Source organism: Charadrius vociferus, unplaced genomic scaffold, assembly GCF_000708025.1.
Source record: "Charadrius vociferus isolate BGI_N301 unplaced genomic scaffold, ASM70802v2 scaffold32, whole genome shotgun sequence".
NCBI lineage: Eukaryota > Metazoa > Chordata > Aves > Charadriiformes > Charadriidae > Charadrius > Charadrius vociferus.
The window spans coordinates 4,137,219-4,157,438 of record NW_009647856.1 but is presented as its reverse complement, the minus strand read 5'-3'; the positions used below and the strand labels follow the sequence as shown (position 1 = coordinate 4,157,438).

Here is a 20,220-nt window from a genome sequence, read left to right as displayed (position 1 = left end):
AAGAGATTTGGGGTTTCTTGTAGTGTCAGGGAACACTGCATCATGAAATGGAGGAAAAATGACAGCGAGAAAGATCGATACAGGGAACAGGGAAGCGTGCTGGAGGATCTGAGACTTTCAGTATTTTACTCTTTCCTTGTATTAGATAATTTACTCCCTCTAGATTTAGAATACAGCCTAATTTCAGAGGGTAGAAGTTATTTTGCCTGATTTAAATTGCCTGAAACATAGTCAGCTGGTATAGTTACCCAGCCTTACCCCTTGTCAATGAAGACAATTATGCATCTTCAGAAATAGTGCTTATCTTTCACACCTATCATAATATCTGGGATGTTCATGACCATGAAATAAAAATAATAAAATAAAATGAGGCAATCGCTCTGAAGCAACACATTTCAGAGACGTTCCCAGATATCGATTTACATTTATCTGAACTAGAAAGAATAAAATTATACAAATTGAATCCAAGAAAGGAACTCAGGAAGCAGTATGAAATTTCGGATACAATTTAATTGTGCAAGAGTTGAGGCAAAAAACAACCCACACCAGCCTTTAGAAAAATCGTGAACTTAGGTACTGCTCTTAAACTTAGATTTTAATGTTCAGACTCCTTGAAATGTAACAGCACACACATGTATGTCTGTTAGAAGCATTTGGTGTTCTTCTGTAGACATTGTTATCTAACATAGTAGATCAAATCCCCATGCTGAAAATTATTTCTGTGTGTCCAAGTATAAATGGCTAAAAACTAATGTGATGGCAAGGTAGAGGTGGTGGAAAGGTAGGAGTGCAGCAGAAAGAAAAAAGCATCTGGACACTCTAAGATAGAGCAAGTCTGGTCTACTTTATATCCTGTTATTGTCACTTCATTTTCTGTTTGCAGCTTACACTTACTAATTTTCTACTAGGAATCTTCTATTGCCTGTAAAGGGCTGCTCTATGTAGGCACATATCCTCATCATGGTACAATTTGTAATAAATGATTCTTTAACTTCTTATATTAGTTAAGAAGATTAACAGTGCAGAATTTAAAACCTGTGACCAAAATTTGATGAAACGACTTAAAATTAATGACATTTAAGATAGAAAGAGGCTTCTGAATACCAAGAGACAAAATCCAGACAGCAGGAAAATCAGGTTAAACCATTCTATCTGAAGCTATTTCACAAAAAGAGGAGGAAATGTGTGACACATGCTATCAAGTGAGGCACTTGAAGTTGACTGTAAAAATGTTTAAAAAGACAGCTGTAAGTTTGAGTGATTAAAAAGGGAAAGGAAGGATATTATGATACATCAAGAAACAAGGAAGAGTTATGAAACCAGAGGTGGACTTGTTGGATGTTTATTTGCTTTTCTTATCCGGTGGTTTTTAACGTTTTTATTCAATTTATCTTCAAATTCAACCTCCACCTCTATCTTCCGTTTTATTTCTCCTAGTGACATCAGTGCTGGCTATTAACACAAAAACTGGGTGGAACTTTGAACCTTGAAACCAAATCAAAGAACAATTTCGGGAAAGAGATAATTACGTATCGGCTCTTCTTCCCTCCAATATGTTTAAACAGATTAGATTATTTTAATAAGTGTTGGATGTGATGGGAACATTTTAGAATACTATTGTCACGTGAATCTCCACTGTCTGTGTTTGAATCATAGAAGTCAGTTAAAAAAAACAAACAAAACAAAACAAATTTGTCTCTCTCTGTGAAATTGTGTGGTATGCATTATCTGATCTTTATTGTAAGTTAAATGACATATTTCTTTTCAATTTTTGTTTATATGATTGTTTAGCTAATTAATGTTAAGTTGCTTTAGAGCTGGTGATCTGTCAGAGGGATTTTTTTTTTTTGCTTTCGCTGCTAGTTCTTGTAAAATCCAAGCGAATAAAAAACAAGTGGCTATTTGCATATGGCAATTTGTCCCTGCATTGGGAACCCAAAGGGGATATATTCCTTGGGAATCACAGGGAGACTAAAGGCCAACTGGGCACAAAGGCTGATGCACTCTCCCCATCACAAGTGATCCTTACCAGTTTTCCTTGGCACACTGTGGACAGCTTTGCATGCGCTGAGTAAGCTAAGCTGCCATTAGCATTACTAGGATTTGAGGCAGGACTATATACTTTTGTTTATGGCACTGGACAAGGCTCAGGAACTAGAACATTAGCTTTTTTGCTTTGGCATTGATTTCCTGGCTAAATTACCTAATTTCTCTCTGCCTCATTTCATAAGAACAGTCAAATCTGTTCAGACCAAAGACTCATTTAGCCCAGTATCTCGGTTCTCACAAGGGCCCATAATGGATGCCAGTGGAAGAGAATAAGGCGGCGAGCATGCGGCAGCGCTTGGTGAGATAGTTAGTCTCCCAGGCTCCAGCACTCGTTGTTCAGGGATTTCCTGAACCAGGAGTGGAATCTCTGTGTTTCATGCTTTTCAATGACTTGGTTTTGATGAATTAGTACTGGCATTTCTTGAGCTCATATATCTTTTAAGTATCCGCAAGATCCCATGCCCTACAAATTGTAACATGTGAGGAACATCCCTTTATTTTGTTTTAAACCTTCTACCTGCCAGCTTCTCATTTTAGAACGAGCTGTGAACAGTCTTTTTGTCTTTCTTCCAGTGCGCTGTATGCTTTCTGAGTGAGAGGACTGTACTTCATGCCATACTGAAAATGCAGGAGTGCCGTGCATTTATAGAGGCATAAAGACACTGTTGGTTTTGGTTTTTTATTTCTTTCCTTGAAACTCCTAACATTAAACTTGTGGTTTTGACTGCTACTGGGCACTGACCTCAATCATAAAAAATAGAGTAAAATTTAAAAAAATCTTGTTCTTGATTTATAAAATGAGGTACTACAGTAGTATTTGCAGAATTGCTTTCTGTGGAAAGATACAGAAGGAAAAGGTGAACACAGCTTTACACAAAGTGCCAGAAAGTCCTTGAAGTAAATACACAAGTTGTTCTGGTTTATTCTAGCTGCCTGCAGCAGTAATATGAGATTTTATCTCTAACATTGGCAAGTAAAACATTTTCAGGCAGAAATGTAGTTTTAAAATTCCTGTTTCTTTAATCAGTACAAAAAGTGATCCTTCTCATGGTCTTTTGAGGCCTTAATCACAGGCCACTGAAAGATGAGAGGAGAGTGCCATAGACTGAATGGGCTTTGGAGCAGATGCTTAGTCACTGATATAAGAATAAAATGCCAATCCTGCAGTTCGATTTCTCTGCTACCACTAACACCTCCTGAAACAGGAAGACAGCTGGGCTATTAGATTTCAGATTCCATTAATAAGCGTTAATTTCAATGCTTTCATACAAAAGAGAAGGAAAGGGGTAAGATACATTTCATTGCCAAAGTTTTTTCTGTGCATCTCTAAATGTGCAGTGTGGGACCGGTGGACCTTGGTAGAGCTCTTGAGACTTTTCTTACAAGGAAACATCCAGCAATGCAGATGTTTGGTCACTTTTCCTACAAGATCATACCTCTGAGTTCTTCCCTTTCTGAGGGACTTATGTTTCGACAGAAACCAATTATAGTTGACAACATTTTGAAAACTGCCTCCTATTTCTCAGGGGCCTGTAATCAGTGTTCAAATCTTAGATAAACAAAGTTTCATCTATAAAGAAAAGATAAGCTCAGCAGAGTTCAGAAGGTGCCTCAAACAGCACAAGCACCTTGTCCCATTGAAATGTTTACATCAAAGGTGATAGAAACCTGAGCAGCATTATCTGCAGATGGTCTGAGAAGATTTTAATAAATAAATACAAAGGCATGTGTTTTTTTCCCTACCAATTAGGATCAAATTTTCTGGATCCAGGGCAAACTTACAGTAAGGAAACCCTCCAGTTGTAAAACTAAGACAAGATGGTTTAGAAGCAACCCAATGACTTAAAAATTGCATTTATGTTGTGGATGTACAAAAAACCACATCAATCCTTCTGATATTTGTCATGCTTGATAATCTCCAAAACTGACTTTTTCCTTTAGTTATGTTGGTTTTCACTGGGTTGCACAAGCGTTGCTGTGGAGAGAACGCAGCTCATTGTCTAAAGGTGTTTTTGTTTACAGATAACAAATTAAAAGGGTGATTTGGCACAGCAGGTGAGATGATTAATATTTCAGATCTTATTATTTTTGTTTGTGCATATATGTGTTTGTATGTAATTATACATTTCAAGGATCAACAGCTAAGTGCAGTTAAACATTTAACATTTATCTGCATAAATGCAAATGAAGCTTGCATTTCAGTCAGATATTCTAAAACAAGTAATCAGTATGGATTAAGAACACACATGATTTTTCTTCTCAGTGTTTATCGCTGTTACTTTAATGATGACAAAAAACAGAAGGGTGATGGTACGGATGCAAGTTTAGAAGTCGTATATTCGTCAGTTCAAACCTTTGAAATTGATGGTGATGGAGAACAACTGTTTTAATTCATAGTCATTTGGAAACATTTGCTGTGACCTCGAGTTGACATGTAAACATGGCAAGGGATATGAGAAAGATTCCTCTGGCGTTCACTGAACTTGAGGGGAATCTTCCATTGACTTCAGTGGGCGCCAGGTTGAAGCTCTGAGAGCAGGGCCTGAGAATATGCACAAAGGTCTCAGGGATCACACCACATTTGGGATGGCATCACCCTTAGTTGCAGTCTGCAGGGTTTGTCGTTACAGTCCTTAACCCTCCTCGGGGCACAGACAGGTCCTGCCTAACCCAATTCATGACCATAACCACTCCATGCTGTGACTGTGACCTGTTGGTGGGTGATGAAACGCAAAATAATTTGAATGTCATCTTTTTCTCTCAAAAAAAAGCTGAATAACTTAATAATTTAAATTCCATTAAAACTGGCTATAGAAAATTCAGAAATCAACAGAACTTTAAGGAAAACTACTTCTTTCCTGTGAGAGGTCGGTGCATTTGTCAGTTTCCTTCAATCAACAAAGTTGATCTGTATTATACTGTACGTTGCTACACTACACTATACTACACTATGATCTTACTGGGTGAAACAGCCAGGATTTTGAGACAAAGTTCTGTTAAATGAAAAGCAACATTTCTTCTTTGAAAATAGGAATATCAGTAATTGAGTTATTTGCTGCTGATTAGCCCCGCTGACACTATGCATTCCTATTTATGAGTGCACGTATATAGACATATGCACTTGAGTGTATCACATATTCTTGCCAGCATCGCTGACTCTCTCCCCTTCTGGGGACTCCTCAGTGCTAGAAAAGCAGGCAAGATAGTGAATAAAGAAGTGAATTTTAATGTATTTTTTTCCATCACCCTCAATCAAAAACACTTAAATACATCTGTTTCTGTGTCAGCAAAGTTTTTGTTGCACTGGGAAAAGAATATCAAACATTCTTGACTTTTTTAATAAAAACCCCAACCTGTATGAAAAATGCATTGCTCTTAAACACAGTGCCATGAGTAATAATTGCAACTTGTCACTGAGAGAGGTTATAATTATGTCTACTGTTAGTTAAGTCTCTATGTGCACAATAGAAGTGAGCTTTTCAAATGCATTGTTCTCTAATGCAATACCAGTTATTAACATGTTGAGGATATTATTTTTTGCTAATGAAGAAAAATAAAATGAGGCTGCAGAAGGGCTGGGTGGTGTCACACTGAAAGCAAGTGGAGGGAATAAAGACGAAAGAGAAGTGCTTATTGCAGAGGTTTCAGATGTAAGCTTTGCCTCAGGAAAAGCAAAATTGCCCAAAGGGTCAGAATTTCAGCTTCTGTATTACAGACCTTGTTTATGGGGTGGTTTTGGTTTGGTTTGGTTTTGTTGGTTTTTTTTTAAATCTGAATATGTATCAAACACTGGGCTAGACCTGACACTTTAAAGGCTTCTGTGGGTGAAATGTGGCAGATAGATTGCAGTTTCTAGAGAAAAAAATTCAAGCTTAATAGTTGTTACCGTAGTTCCTGTGGGTGTAATTCTCTATCCCTTCTTTGTTACTTGCACAAATTCTCTGAAAGCATGTTCACTAGGTCTTATTTTAGGGAAAAAAAACAAAAAAACAAAAAAACAAAAACTTCATGATATTTTTCTAGGCTTGTTCCTTATTCTGTCATTCATTAAGAGTCAGATTTTGGAAGCCTTTGGTTCGGACGTGTGCTCAGATTCGAGATTTTTCCATGCTGGGAGTTAAAAAGCAGATAGGCTACAAAGCAGTGCAGACATATTCCTTAATTTTCACAAGTGATTAACAGTTCCAAGTATCAGAATTTTAAATTGCCCAAGAAGGTATTTGGTGAAAATCAGAGCCCTTGAGCAAGTCTTAAATTGGGTGCCCAACTCAGGAGCATGCAAAATCACTTGGGAAATTAGAAAATCTTAGCCATATGCTTATATGTTAACTCCACTTGACTAACTCCTTTCTATTTGTAGCTTCCCCAATTTGCAGTCATTTTTGTGTTGTAAATAAGATACCCTTTACTCAGACATGAAAGTTCCCCAGGAAAACTGAAGAACCTTTCTCTTGTTAAACAGCACCCTAATCATAGAAGCAATTTTACAAACAATCCCCTGGGGGAAGCATTTTGGTTCTCATCAGGAAGGCTCTTGAATAAAATAGCACCTTTGCTAACTTCATTTATTTACAACAGGACACAAGACTGAGACTGGGTTAGATTTATTGCCATTACATCACTGATGCTCAGTAATTCATAAAACATTGGGTCTAGGAGTTAGCACTGCTGTTATTTCCTCTGATGCCTGACCTCACCACAGTCTAATAACATACAGGAAATCCAGAAGACAAAGGGGGAAAGCAGTGGTCTTGAATGCTAAAAATAACCATAGAAAACTAGTACAATCATGTAATAGAGTATGGCCCAATAATTTATTTAACATAATAGTAGAATCTGCTAAAGCTATTAGAATCTGTTCCAAATGTTTTTAATGGAAAATATGTTGGGGGTAAGAGTAAGAACACTTAAAGAATTGAGACTTTTAGGTTATGTAGTTCAGCTACGTGTACTGGTTTTAGGTTTGTATATCTTATTGCTTACATATGCAGACCGCTTCATAACTTGACTGGAACAGACAGTCATTGTATGGTGGTTATATTTCCAGAGGTCATCCTATATGAGCCAGACGGTGATCTTAGGTGATGTATTACACTTGACAACCCAGAAAGTTGCAATACAAAGGCGTTCTAATTCTCAGTGTCCTCTGAGAATTGTTCAATATCCTTGATGGTATCTAGTGTCTGGTATGCCATTGGGATGACATTTTTTGGTGTCTTTACTAATCAGTCAAGGTTAACATGTCATTCACGTTAACTGCGTGTTTGGTTTGGGTCGTGTTTTTTTTTGTGTTTTGTTTTTTTTCCTAATCACTCTATATTTGCAAGTTTTTCTAAAGGGAGAAATAGTATAATGACACTATAATGAATTTCCTTGGTATTTTTTTCATGTCTGCTCATTTATTTTTGTTATTCAGAATTAGAATGATATTTTATCCAAAATCTAAATTAGGCAGTGTTTTAAAATTGGTACAAATAGGTACACGACATCATTAGGAAAACAAAGCAAACCAAAACCCAAAAAACTATTTCATGAAGGTCAGATAAGTCTGGTGTCTTTAGCTTGTGAAATATTGCAAAACCAAGTTCACAAATGTATACTTCTTTTTTGAACAGCTGCTCAGTTTGACTGTGCCTGCCCTCCTTTTATTTACATATGTTGCACAGTTATTTGAAAGAGGCTATTCTTCATATAAATACCAATATTAGTATGCAAACTAGTATGTTCAGGTGTGAACAAGTCTTCACTATTTGACATTGACACTTGGTTTGTCTTCCAATCAGAAGCAGAAACACTTACAGATTATAAACTCAGAATAATGAATAGATTGAACCAGCTGTTCCTGAACAGCCCATTTGGCTATGTTTTCCCTTTCTTTAAATTAATTGAATTATAATGATGTAGATAGGTAGGTAGGTAGGTAGGTAGATAGATAGATAGATAGATAGATATGAAACATTTCCCTTTTTGCGAAGGTTTATGGTAACTGAATAAATATACATTCATTTAATTTCAGAAGAAAGCAGAGAAATACGTGACTTGTGTTGATATTTGACTGAAAGAGAGCTATTGAGAGGGTGAGTTGTATAAATTCAGCTTAGTCTAGGGAGACAAGTTTTCAAAATTTGTGCTTACCAGAGTTGTCTACTGCATCTTAAGGCATCTTCTGAACATCATAAGCCAGGAAAAGTTCCCAGTAGGTGTACCACATTGGGTAAAAGGAGAAAGAGAAATCAAGACCTGTCTTGCGTTTTCATTAGTCTACAGAATGAAGTGTGGAGCTGGATATCATCTCAACAGGTCTTTAATCTCAATATCAGAAATAAGATTTTCAGGTACCAAAATGTTGATGAATATCTACAAGTAGAGTGGCTCAGAGGAAAGAGTGTTTCTTGGGTCTGAAAAAGTGGACACAGATTAATGCAGAGACCGTTTGAGAGGTCTTGCAGTGGTCAGGAAGCTGGGCACGCTGCCTGAGGGCAGGCACAGAGAGGTGGGCAGATCTTCTTAGGAGCTCAGGATCAGCTTTGCAGGTAAACATTTTTAATAAAGTTCCTTCTCTGTCCCCTTTAGTGCAGCACAGCAGCCCAAGAGACTTTCAGTTCCAGGTCCTACAGAAGCTGGAGACCTTTCTTTGGGAACAGCATTTTACTAAAGATCTGTCACTTAGAGTGATTTCCCACAGGGTTTTAAAACTGGTTTCCAGTAACTCAATTCTACTAAGCCTCAAGTTAGAAAAACAAAACATACTAAAGGTGTTGCGGAGCCCAGTATCCCCCAAATGTGTGCAGGTAAAAACCCTAAAGCATATGGAGCCTAAACACTAAAAGTCAGAAGCCCATTGTATGTATGTATGTATTATTTTTCTTTTTTTCATTTTTCTTTTTTTAATAATTAATGATTTAAACAAGTGGCATTATTGCTACAATCACTTTTCACCTATTTCCCCAATGGTTACCACTTGCCTCAACATTTACATTTGTTTTAATATTTGTATTTTTTGCATAATTTCTCACATTATATTTATTTGCACTTGCAGGTTTTTTTAAAAATAGAGCATTCCATGGGGATGACTTTAATAAAGGTTTCTTATTAAAAGTTCCATAACAGCATGATTCCCAAACCTGAAACCAAAGTCCTCATATTTAACAGTTTTCATGACTCAATAGATTAAGTGTGAAATAGGAAATATAATAACAATAACAACATAGCCATATCCTGCACAGTTGTTCCACTTAAAATTATTCTTGAAAAGTAACACAATTCATAAATAAATCATTTCTCATAGAGTGAAATGTACTTAAAAGACTCTGTGAAATATCTTTGATACAGTCATAAAATGTGTGCACAGAAAGTTGTATTAGGCAAGAGGAAAATAAAAAATTCACTGATATTAATATATGGAGGGGGGAAGAAAGAAAAAAACCTGAACAACGAAACCATCAGCATCTGTTTTCAAAGTCAGGTGTCTCCAATCAGCTGCCTCAGCAGTGTTCATTTCAGAAAGACTCTTGGCTCAGACCTAAATTCACATGAAGCTTCCTCTGTGGTCAATGCCGAGAGATCTTGCCCTTGAGAACTGCAATTCTGAGTTGGTCTGACTCATCATTCAGAGGAACCTGTTGCTTTCTGCTGACTGTGACTTGGGAAGCAAATTTAGCCACCCCAGTTAATGCCTCTATGTAGAGGGGAAGAATCCAAACCTTAACAAGTCTGAAAGTTTTCCTCTGAGTGGGAAGTGAGTTTTCCTTTTGTTCTTACCAACACTGAATAATCCAATGTCCTGGTTTGAGAACACAATATTTCAATGCCAACAACTTCTGACTTAGTAAGAGACATTACCATTGGCCTTAAAGTGCTCCAAATGGATATTTCTTTTGGGGTGGTTTGTTTTTGTTTTTTGGTTTTGTTTTGTTCTGTTTTGTGTTTTTTTCTCCCCTTTAATCTATTTGTCTTACAAAGTGCTTCATGGTAGCACAACAGAGTTTGTGAAAATAGCAAGGGAAATATTAATATCAAGGATGCTCACAGCTGTGGCCAACTGTGCCCTTTTATATCAAAGGATGTGTTAGTTCCTATGGCCCTTGGCATCTTGAATGTTTCTGGATCATCCCACATTATTGTTTGGCAGCTTGTTGTGGAGATCAGCTAACCCTGGAAGGTACCCCGAGGATGCGCTCCTTTCTATTTATGGTTTGGGGGTTACAAGCGTAAGGATATAAGTGCCTTCGATTGCACTAGAGTGTCTGGGGAGCATCACTGATGTCAAACCTCTCTATGTCATCCATGCCTTATAATTTAAGCAAGTAATACCTTCTTAGTAGCTGTGCACACTCCATCAATACAGTCTTTCCAGATCAATTGCTTGCACTGCATTGATTCATTATTGACCAGCAGTGGTTTCGCTGCATTAAGCTCTGCAATTCTGGGACTGTTTCTGTGTGAATTGCCAAAAAAGTTGCAGGAAAAAAATCACCCTTAAATTAAGCAGTCAGTGCTGTCCTTTCTGGTAGGTTATTTCTTCCCCATTAACCACACATTTTCTCACAAGCCAGAAATGGTGCTAAGCTGGGAAAGAAGATGCTTTGTTTTTTTGTTTTGGTTTGGTTTTTTTTTTTCCAAAACCAACCTGTGTATGCTTTCGTCTTTCTTGTCCTTGTTTTGTTGAGACAGTTCTGGATGGACTAGCTGCTGACAGAGATACAAAAAATGGTTTAAAAAGTTATCATACTGGGCATATATACATATACATACGTGGGTGTACTGTTGGTATATTTATGTTTGTATGTATATATCACATTATATCATATCGGCACACTGGCTGACAACTATTCAGTAGCAAGATATGAAATAAGTCTGGTCAAATAGCAATATCTTGTCACCACTCAGTATCATGATATTGGGCATTATTTCAGTCATATTCCAGTCATTTGAAAGTGAATCTCTAGAGCTTTCAAATGGCAGATTATCGGGCTAAAGAATGGGAATTACAATAACTTTTACATTCATTTCCAGGACTGAACTGTAGTTCTTTCTGGCTGAGTTTTGCCATCTATCACACTGTGTGCTGCAGGAAAACATGTGTTTTAAGGAGCCAGAAGCATAATCTCCCATCACGCAAAGCATTTCCGAGGTGAAACAATTCATACCATACCATGAGCCAGCAGTCCTGTGACTGTAACTTAATTTACAGTCAGTTGTTTTCTTTATGAGTTAGTGGAATTTCTAGATCTAAACAATCTCTCATTTTCAGTAGCTTTATTATGGATTATAGAGGAGCATCAATGAGATATAGACCTAGAGTTTAATAGCCCAGTACCAACTAAATAAAACATGGTGCAGCAGGGTTTTTAGCTATGAGGATCCTTAAAGAGGTTTGAAGTACATTGACATGTCATTTTGGGCTGCCAGTGCAACTGAAGAATGGTTTTGGATAATAAATTGGTCTCATTGTTGAGATACTCTTTGAGTATCTTTCTTTTCTTTTTGCATTTCCAGAGAATTTTCTTCAGCCTGGTAAGCTTGCTTTGTCATGAATTCCTGTCTTTATAATAGCCCTCACAAAGCTTTGAAACAATAAGCCTTTGGTGAATACACAATTTCCCTTGCTGTTTATGGCCAAGGTATTTGCTGACTCACTGCAGTATCAATCTTTGCACTCAATTCACTGTAAAACCCAAGAAGCAGCAAAATTATAAACTGATCAGAATTTTTCTAAGGGCAAATAAAGTACATGCTTTCTAGCTAAAAGCTCTTGGCTCTACTGTGCAAGAGAAGGCCAGACTCACCTGGTCCGAAGTCCCCCTAAGCCTCCAAGCACAGCCTTGGTCTTTGCTAGCTCCAAGCAGACTGATTTTGGCCCTGAGTCATTACCCAAGAGCTGCCCTTGCTCTCTCCCTATTTATGACAGTTTAGACTTCCTATAGCATGTTTATCAAAACTCCTTGGGGCCTCTGAGTAACCATGATACATTTATTTGGCACTTAACAGTGATGTATTTATTGTCATTATTACTAGCCCATACATTGGAAACTTATTGTACATGTCTCTACATTGCATTTTAACTGAAATACAAAAAACACTGTGGGATTTCCTTGTCATGCATCTTATTTCAAATGTTTTATTCCACAAACACAAAGAGAAGGGTAGATCATCTCTGACTTATGCTGACCCAGCTCTCCGCTCTTTCTTGTCTGCTACACACCAGTATCAGTAGAGTTACAGTGACATAAACCAGAAGAATACAGTCAAAAATCAGATCCTTCCTACATCAAATCACTCTCAACATCTGTTTCCTATTTGTCTTATAATGACACATGGGATTATCTTGGGAATATATTCTGCTTTAACTGTCATGCCACTGACTTTATAGCCTTATCAAATATCCATTGGTGTGCAGGTTGAGCAATTATCATCTACTAAGAAGAAATCCCAAGAAAACGTAGATTGATAATAACATTTTTCAATAATGGCTTGCAGCATTAGTGCCATTTTCTATTATTGTAGTTGAGATCTAGCATTCGCCTCAATTTACCACTTCTATTTATTGTGCAAGATCTAGATAGGGACCCCACAGCAGAATTTCAAAAACAGTTTTCTTTTTCATTATTTATTCATTTCTTGTTAGAAGGAACAAAGACAGAAAATTGGATAGAAGCAAGGAATGTGTCTGGACTATTAAGAAATATAAAGAAAGACAAAGGGAAAGAAATAAATTTAATACTGTGCAAGATATTATAGATACAGGATGACTATATAAACATAATCAGGCAGGCTACATCTACAAGAACATGCCTTAGGAGATTGAGCTTGAATTCTGGGATCTAACTTCACGAAGTTGCGTCCAAACTTTATCTTACAGTGCAGTAAGCTCCTTCAGATAGACCATTCTGCTAACAGTTCATTTTCCCTTTACCTTTTTCTCCAGTAAATTAAGTGAAATGTGAAGTCCTTCTGGTGTTGCTTTGAAAATATGTAATACATATAGAGATACATGCTTGCATGACGTAATTAAACAAGCTTGTAATAAAAACTACAGCCTGTGACCCACTTACAGAAACATGGAGTCTATAAGTTTTAAACAATACCGTTTGGAAGTATGTTTGGTCACTGGCCTGGCCCATGGCTGGATTCAGTATGGACGAGCAAGAAGGGGACGGCAGGGTGCCAGCGAGAGCACTGCTTCCAAATACTTGAATTCACTGCTTGTGAGAAAGACATCAGCTATTTGCCTGAATGATCTTCACATTAAAAAATCATTACCAAAGCAATTACTGAATAAAATTTCAGTTGTTGATGTTTTTTTGCATCTTCCACAGCATTGTGGAGTGCCAAGTCTCCAGCACTGAGCACTGGAGCGTTGCCCTCGAGGGTGAAAGTATTGTGCACCATTTTGAGACTTTTACTTGCAAGCACAGGACAGTGTAAGACTCTGGAATTTACACACTGTTAAGCTTTCAGGAAGGTCTAGCCTGAGACTTCGTCTGGAGAAGTGAAGCTGAACAGGCAGCTTAGTAACAGCCTATAACTGCTTGAAGGGTAGTTACGATGGGCGCTTTTGCCATCTGTTTGCATCTTTGCCATCATTGCAGATGATATAATCAGGACAAAAAGTCACAAGTTGTTCCTTGGAAGGTTCAGTTTAGCAAAAAAATTCTTCACTATGAGGCCAATGGAAGTTGCCCAGAAGGGTTATAAAATGTCCATTCCTGAAGGTTTTCATGACTTGGCAAGACCAAAACTGACCATATCTTGTGTTGACAACAGTCTTCTTTCAAGTCCTCCTGGACTTAATGGTATCTAGACAGCCCTTCCAGCCAGCACCTCTATGATTCTGTGTTAGGAAAGGGATGATAAGAATAAGAAAGAGGGGTTTGAGATAGTAAAAGCAGGAATTGCTTCAGAATCAAGGTAAAGCACTAATCTGTTGTGAAATAAATAAGGGAAAATATTGTAACATTTTCTTAGTTGCTTTCTACTATCAACACATATAGTTTATACATATATTCTGATTTTTTTTTATTATTATTTTTTTAAAACAGATGACTGATCTGTGATTTGTCAGTAAGAAAAAAAGACACTTTATCAGTCTGTAGTTCCTGTTACAGCCTAAGCTACTCAGTCCTGCAAAAATTGGTTAAAGGAAGTCCTTCAGCATCTACCTCATGGAGGATTTTTAGGCATAAGCAGCTGAAAACTGGTTGCAAAGGCCTAAGTAATCAGAGAAAATGTTGGGGTGTGGGATGTCCCAGCTTTGGGGCTCCTTGACTTATGTGTAATGCAAATTAAACACAGTGCTAGTGGGAAATGGAAATTTCAGTTTTTGGAGTGACCTCCACAAATCTGTCAATGCAGAAGTCACTCAGGTTAGGAAGCAGAATTTAACATTGTATTATGTACTAATCTACACTAGCAGCATATTTCAGTCAGTGAAAAATAGGTGTTGTCTTTTTTCAGGCAAAAGTTTCAAATTCCAGCTTCTCCAGTTACTACTACTCAGACATAGCGAAGGCAAAAAGTATTCAGTGAAACCATGTATATTATATGTGAAGTCGAATGGATGAGACACAAGCGGGGCACGTGTATTTATGGTTTTGACTAGCCTTCAGCTCAATACTGGTGAGAAGGTAGACACTTTTGCCAGATCCTCACCTAGTGTAATTTGATTTCTCTGAAGCCACAAAACCTAGTATGAGTCATACATACTGCACTCTAGTTCAACTTATTTTTAGTGTTCTTTCATCAAATAATGTTCCTTTTTTTTTTTTTTTCTTTTTTTCTACCCCACAGGACAACATTTTTAGAATGGAAGATTCACATTTTGAAAATGGCCGAGGGAAAAGCCCTTATGATCCTAAACTTCTGACAGCTTCTCTTTTAGTAGGTAGGTGCCACAATACACGTTCAATGAGATGTGCATTCACTGTGAATAATTGCCACTTTTCTGCTTTTTTTTTTCCTCCTTGCAGCACCTATGATAAGGCTTTGCTTTATGCATTTTATTTCCAGCCTGAAGTCATTTCATTTTTAATACAGTTGACCCAGGTGTCTTGAGAAACAAGTTATGTGTAAATCAAGAATCAAGTATCACAAGAGCCGCTGTAGACCTCTGTAAGACCCGGATTCTGCAAAGTGTTTCTCCTCCCCAGACCGAGGTGACTCTGGAGGTATTTTCATCGCCCAGTTTACAGGCTGGCCACACTGATGGTCCCAGCAGCACAGCTGAGAGCAAAGTGAGAGCAGGAATAAGTAATTTCTTACGTCAGTTTTGCTGCCAAGGAAGGTCTATCACCCAAGTGTAGCTGCATGTGAGCTGGAGATATACAAGCAGCCACAGGTCTAGGCCTTAAGATGATGTTTCAGCTGAAGAGATTTCTGACAGTGAATACATTTGAACTCCTGGCCAAAACAGAGGGATTTACATAAATTAGGTATTTCTGAATTAGTAATACTTAATTTCATGGAATATGTAAGTATAGATAGAGTACCTGGACTGTGTTAATCTAATTGAACTAATCCAATTGATTGACTTTATCTAATTGATTTAATTTATATAATTGAATTAATTGTGTTCATTGTTCTTCATTCTCCTTTACAAAAAGTCAAAAAGATGTTTTGTGGGAAGAAATTGAGAGTGAAACAAATTAGATTGTTCTTTCCATAACAACTCTGCCCGGGGGTAGCCACTTTATCCTTAATGTGTAACTTTCCGGCAATTTATTGCAACTTCAAATCCAAGGGGGCAACAATAGTTTCAGAAGATTGCAGGTTCTGTCATCTCAGCAGTCTTTGGGAAATGACACATAACGAGCTACATTTGTTTCTTCAGGAATTTGTCTGTATTGCTAGTCTAGGGCCTTGCCTACCATCTACCCTTATTATATTTACATTACATTTAAAAATTAAGATATCTAAAATAGACAGCAACAAAAATTTAGTCTTGAGTGTGCCTCATTTCCTGATCTTCCAAACCCCTAATGATCGCAGGTGATGAGCTACCCTGGGGACACGCACTTTTTAACAGGAAAAACAAGAAAGACATCGGCATCTTGCTCCAACTTGTACCCTGAACAAACAGAAAGTAAAAAAAAAAACGTGTGTGTAAAAGGCCAGTGTATAAATTAGTGCCTGGAGCGCCTTGAATTTGTGGCAGAGCTTCTCTTAAGGGAATGGCTTTACTATTTACTTTAATATACAATAAAGAAAGAGAATGATGACAAGCCAGTATTACATGGTATACCCGGTATGCAACTGCACAAAGTCAACAGCGTCTAGCTTTTCACATTCCTTTTTTTTTTTTTTTTTTTTTTTTTCCCACTCAGTCCGGCACAAATATGATTATCTTATTTCCCTTGGCTTAGATTTCATGTCTTTAAAACATCTTTGATTTCTTGAACCCACTCCCTATCACTATGATTTTCTTTCCATATATTTTTCCTCCTAATAAACAGTAGACTGAGCATCATATTTTGTTTTGTATCAGGCTTCAATTAAAGCCATGGGTGTATTAGCACTATAGAAAATGGCATAAATTCAACATTCAAAGCCAGTGACTAATTTCTACTTCAGTAACTTATACAAAACTCAGGGTGAAGCTAAAATTAACATTCCCGCATCCTGGACTTGAACACCCTTTCTTCTCTGCCTCCTCATAGCTGCTTCACACTCATATTTTGTTACTGATTATAATGTTGCATTTACTTCGATCCTTTACTGCAGAGGTTCCCCTAATATTTCAGAAAGTGTACACCAGGTTCACCACTCGTTTACAATGACTTACTCTTATATTTGCCAAAAAAGCATTAATTTTATGGTAAAGTGATGACCCAAGGTAAAATAATTTCCTCCCCCCAAAGCAGGTGAGGAACAGGGAATGAACTGGCCAAGCAATGACTGCATGGAAAGGTTTGGTCCAACTGCTCTCTGTAGTAGGTAGCACTGGAGTGAAGCAGAAAATAGGCCCATAAAGGCCAGAGGAACCTCTTGACCACAAGTGCCTCACACCAAGAAGAACATGGATGGACTGCTTCTCTTCTCCTGAGCTGAATGATAGCTCGGCTACTCCTGGCCCCTCCTGTGCCAGAAGTGTTTGTCCTCACAAGCAACCGTGGTTTATCTGAAGTTCAAGAGGGCAACTGTGTAAAACACTCATTAAAATGCAATGTTATAATTAGTAACACAATGTAACTATCAGAAAGATAAAAGAAGGCTGAGAAATAAGAGCAATTTATATGGTTAAATACAGGAAGGAAAAAATAACCTCTGTTCTTCATCAGAAACACTAAACAGAGATTTTGCAAAGTGTGGAAGAAGAGTATGCTCTTGACACCGTAACAAGAACGTAAATCTTAGATAAGTGAAATGTAATTACCCAAGCTGGAATTTGGGGAAAACACCAAGGTTAATTTGCAAAAAAGTAACTTAAGATCTTTAATAGCCATTAGTGCTCAGGATTCTTATTTTATATTTCAGCTGAAATAAACTCTTATAAATGTAAAAAGGATCTTCAGTTTTCCCTCTCTGTTAAAAAAAAACCAAAAAAACCCACCAATAATATTTGAAAAAAAACCCACCAAAACCAAAACAAACAGTTCATCATTATTAAATAGTTCCAATATTTTTCCAGTATATGTTCCTTGTTCCATCCACCTGCAAACATTTTTCATTATTTTTTTAAGAGTTGTTCATTAAAGGTAGTTATTGCTACTCTAAAGTAAACGCCAGCTGGGAACATGATATAGCTAGTTCTTAGTAATGTAAGACATTATTCAGCCATTCCCATCTATGTGCTGCTAACTAAACAATCTCCATCTGAGCGGGCTAATGCATGAAAATGTAGAGACTAAGCAGTCCCTGGGCATGGCTAGTGTGTATTCCAGGGCAGGAGGAAAATGAGAGGCAGCACGGTTTTCAAAGAATGTAATCACATGAGAAAGTTATCACTGAATGTATTAGTCTAAATCAATTGTATTGGGATAGTTGAAAAAACGTCAGAAAAGGTGACAGTGTTGTCCCAGTATCAGTCAGTTGCTCTTTAGGAAATGACCCTCTGGGGTTTTCAAAAGCTCTGATGATCCAGAATCGTCAAAGCTTTTTATGTTCCTGTGTCTCGCCGATATTTAAAATATATATATATATATATACAAATTTTTAATTATTGTTTTTAAAAATCAGTTTAAATGCCTTAATAGTCCCAGATATGGATCAATGTAATCTCAAATACAGTGGCTTCTTACCAAGGAAGAACATTGCTATCCTATTTATTAGAAATTAGCTACTAAGTGTATATGAGGTTCAGGATTTTAGAGTTATTCTACTTTCTGGGAGTTTTGATTGTTGACTTTAAAAGGAGTGAAGTCAAACCACTGATATGTATGTCTGAAAAGCTTAACTTTAGTGAATAAACCTACTAACCAAGCATAGCAGATTTCATTTGGGAACCCTTTTACCAGTGAGAGCAATCGGGACGTTGAAAGCTATGTTCCCCATCCATTCAACTTTCTTATTTCTTTCAAAAAGGAAGCTTATACTTCTGTACTCTCCAAAAATATTTCTTTTTTAAAGAATGCTGTCTTCTTTAAAAGCCGAATAGGAACAATTCAGCAAATGAATGTATACTGCTTAGTTTTTAATATCTTTGTATCTAATGAACTTGGGGAGGTGTTTACAGTTCCATGCTACTTGTGTACAGTATGTGGGAAAATGGTTCCTCCTCCCCCCAAAAAGCATTACTGTGGGCTTTAATTGCTGCCTCTTTATTTAGTAAGGTAAATATATGTATTTCTGTTTGCATTCATATTTCAGCATGCTACTCCTTTAGGATAAAGTGGTTTGTGTCCAGAACATAGAGCTTTTTCTTATGCAAACATCTGAGGGCCATCAGCTTGTTCTGGACAGTTGTTGCTTTATGCTGCTGGGTTAGAAATACAAAGTGACAAGTGACTTTATTTTTCTTTTTCCTTCATTCTTTCCCCTTGAGAAATGTTTTTCAGTTTTCAAACTGTTCTTTTCCACTTTCTTAAAGTTAATGAGAACTGCATTTATAACTACTGACAATGGAAATATCCTGGTGAAGACTATCAATGACATAAAAGAATCATTTTCTAGCCCAGCAATAAGTAAATGTCAGTCCAAAAGAAGGTCTGCATAGAGAAACAAAGATGAATGTACTTCTATCTAGACAGGAGGCAAAAATCCTCATACAGCTTTTGAATAGTACTAACTCAAAAGATGTGCACATCTGGGACATAACTTGAGGTTCACCCTGAATTTAGCAAAAATTATCTAAAGCCTTACAAAAATAAATAGTATTCCTTGGTATATCGGTCTGGGAGAAGCTGAAATCCCCTTTTTGCATGACTACAGCAAATTGGTTCGAACTATTTTTTTTTTTTTTTTAACTCTGTCACCACTTATGAAAAAGTACAGCCACAAGAGCCTAGTAAGATGAAAAAGTCTTAGGTTGAACTGAGTCAAACCTGGAAGATATGTTACTTTCAGTGGTGTTTATATACTGAGTTAGAAGCTGAGGTGCCAAAACCCCTTACAATTTTAAATATTGCAAATATGTAATTTTAATGAGTTTTTGGGCTATATTTGTTTAAATTTTAATAATGTGGTGTTAAATATAGAATTTTTTTCTTGATTGATTGACCTTTAGATCTGTTGATAACTCGGAAGCAAGATAGGGGTGGTTGTTTTTTTCATCCCCTCTTTGATTTATATTGATTTATCAGAACTCACTAGAGACTGAAAGACAAGAAAATGAAGATAAGGTTAAAGAAAGGTTAAGCATAGCATCAAAGACCTTTTCACAAGCAAAAAGGTTTTTACGTGCTTCAAAATCTCAGCTGCATACCCTGTACATAATAATCACTATAATTAAGTGATTGTCTCCCCTTTAAAAAAAAGTTGAAAATGACATAGAGGAATGATAAATCGTTAATTAATGATATGCTGTTCTGTTTCACTTCTGATTACACCTCCTGCTGGGCACACTGGTCTATTTGCTTCTAATCTCTGCTGTGAATTCATTCAATTCCACGCCTTTCCGCTATCATGTTTTCACCCTTCCTGACTTTCATGACTACCATATGGTACAGAGCCACTGTAGGTTCAATTGATAATTTCATGGTGTCAGTGTTCTGGGGAAAAGATACCAGTGATACCCAA

At 37.1% G+C, this 20,220-nt stretch overlaps 1 protein-coding gene across 1 annotated transcript in view; it reads left to right on the top strand.

Moving 5' to 3' along the window:
* SEMA3A (sema domain, immunoglobulin domain (Ig), short basic domain, secreted, (semaphorin) 3A) overlaps window positions 1–20,220 on the top strand; it is a 168,045-nt gene that overhangs the window by 86,801 nt on the left and 61,024 nt on the right. Inside the window, exon 5 of the mRNA XM_009882930.1 lies at window positions 14,839–14,932. Coding sequence (XP_009881232.1) covers window positions 14,839–14,932 — 94 coding nt within the window. The remainder of the gene's footprint in view (window positions 1–14,838; window positions 14,933–20,220) is intronic.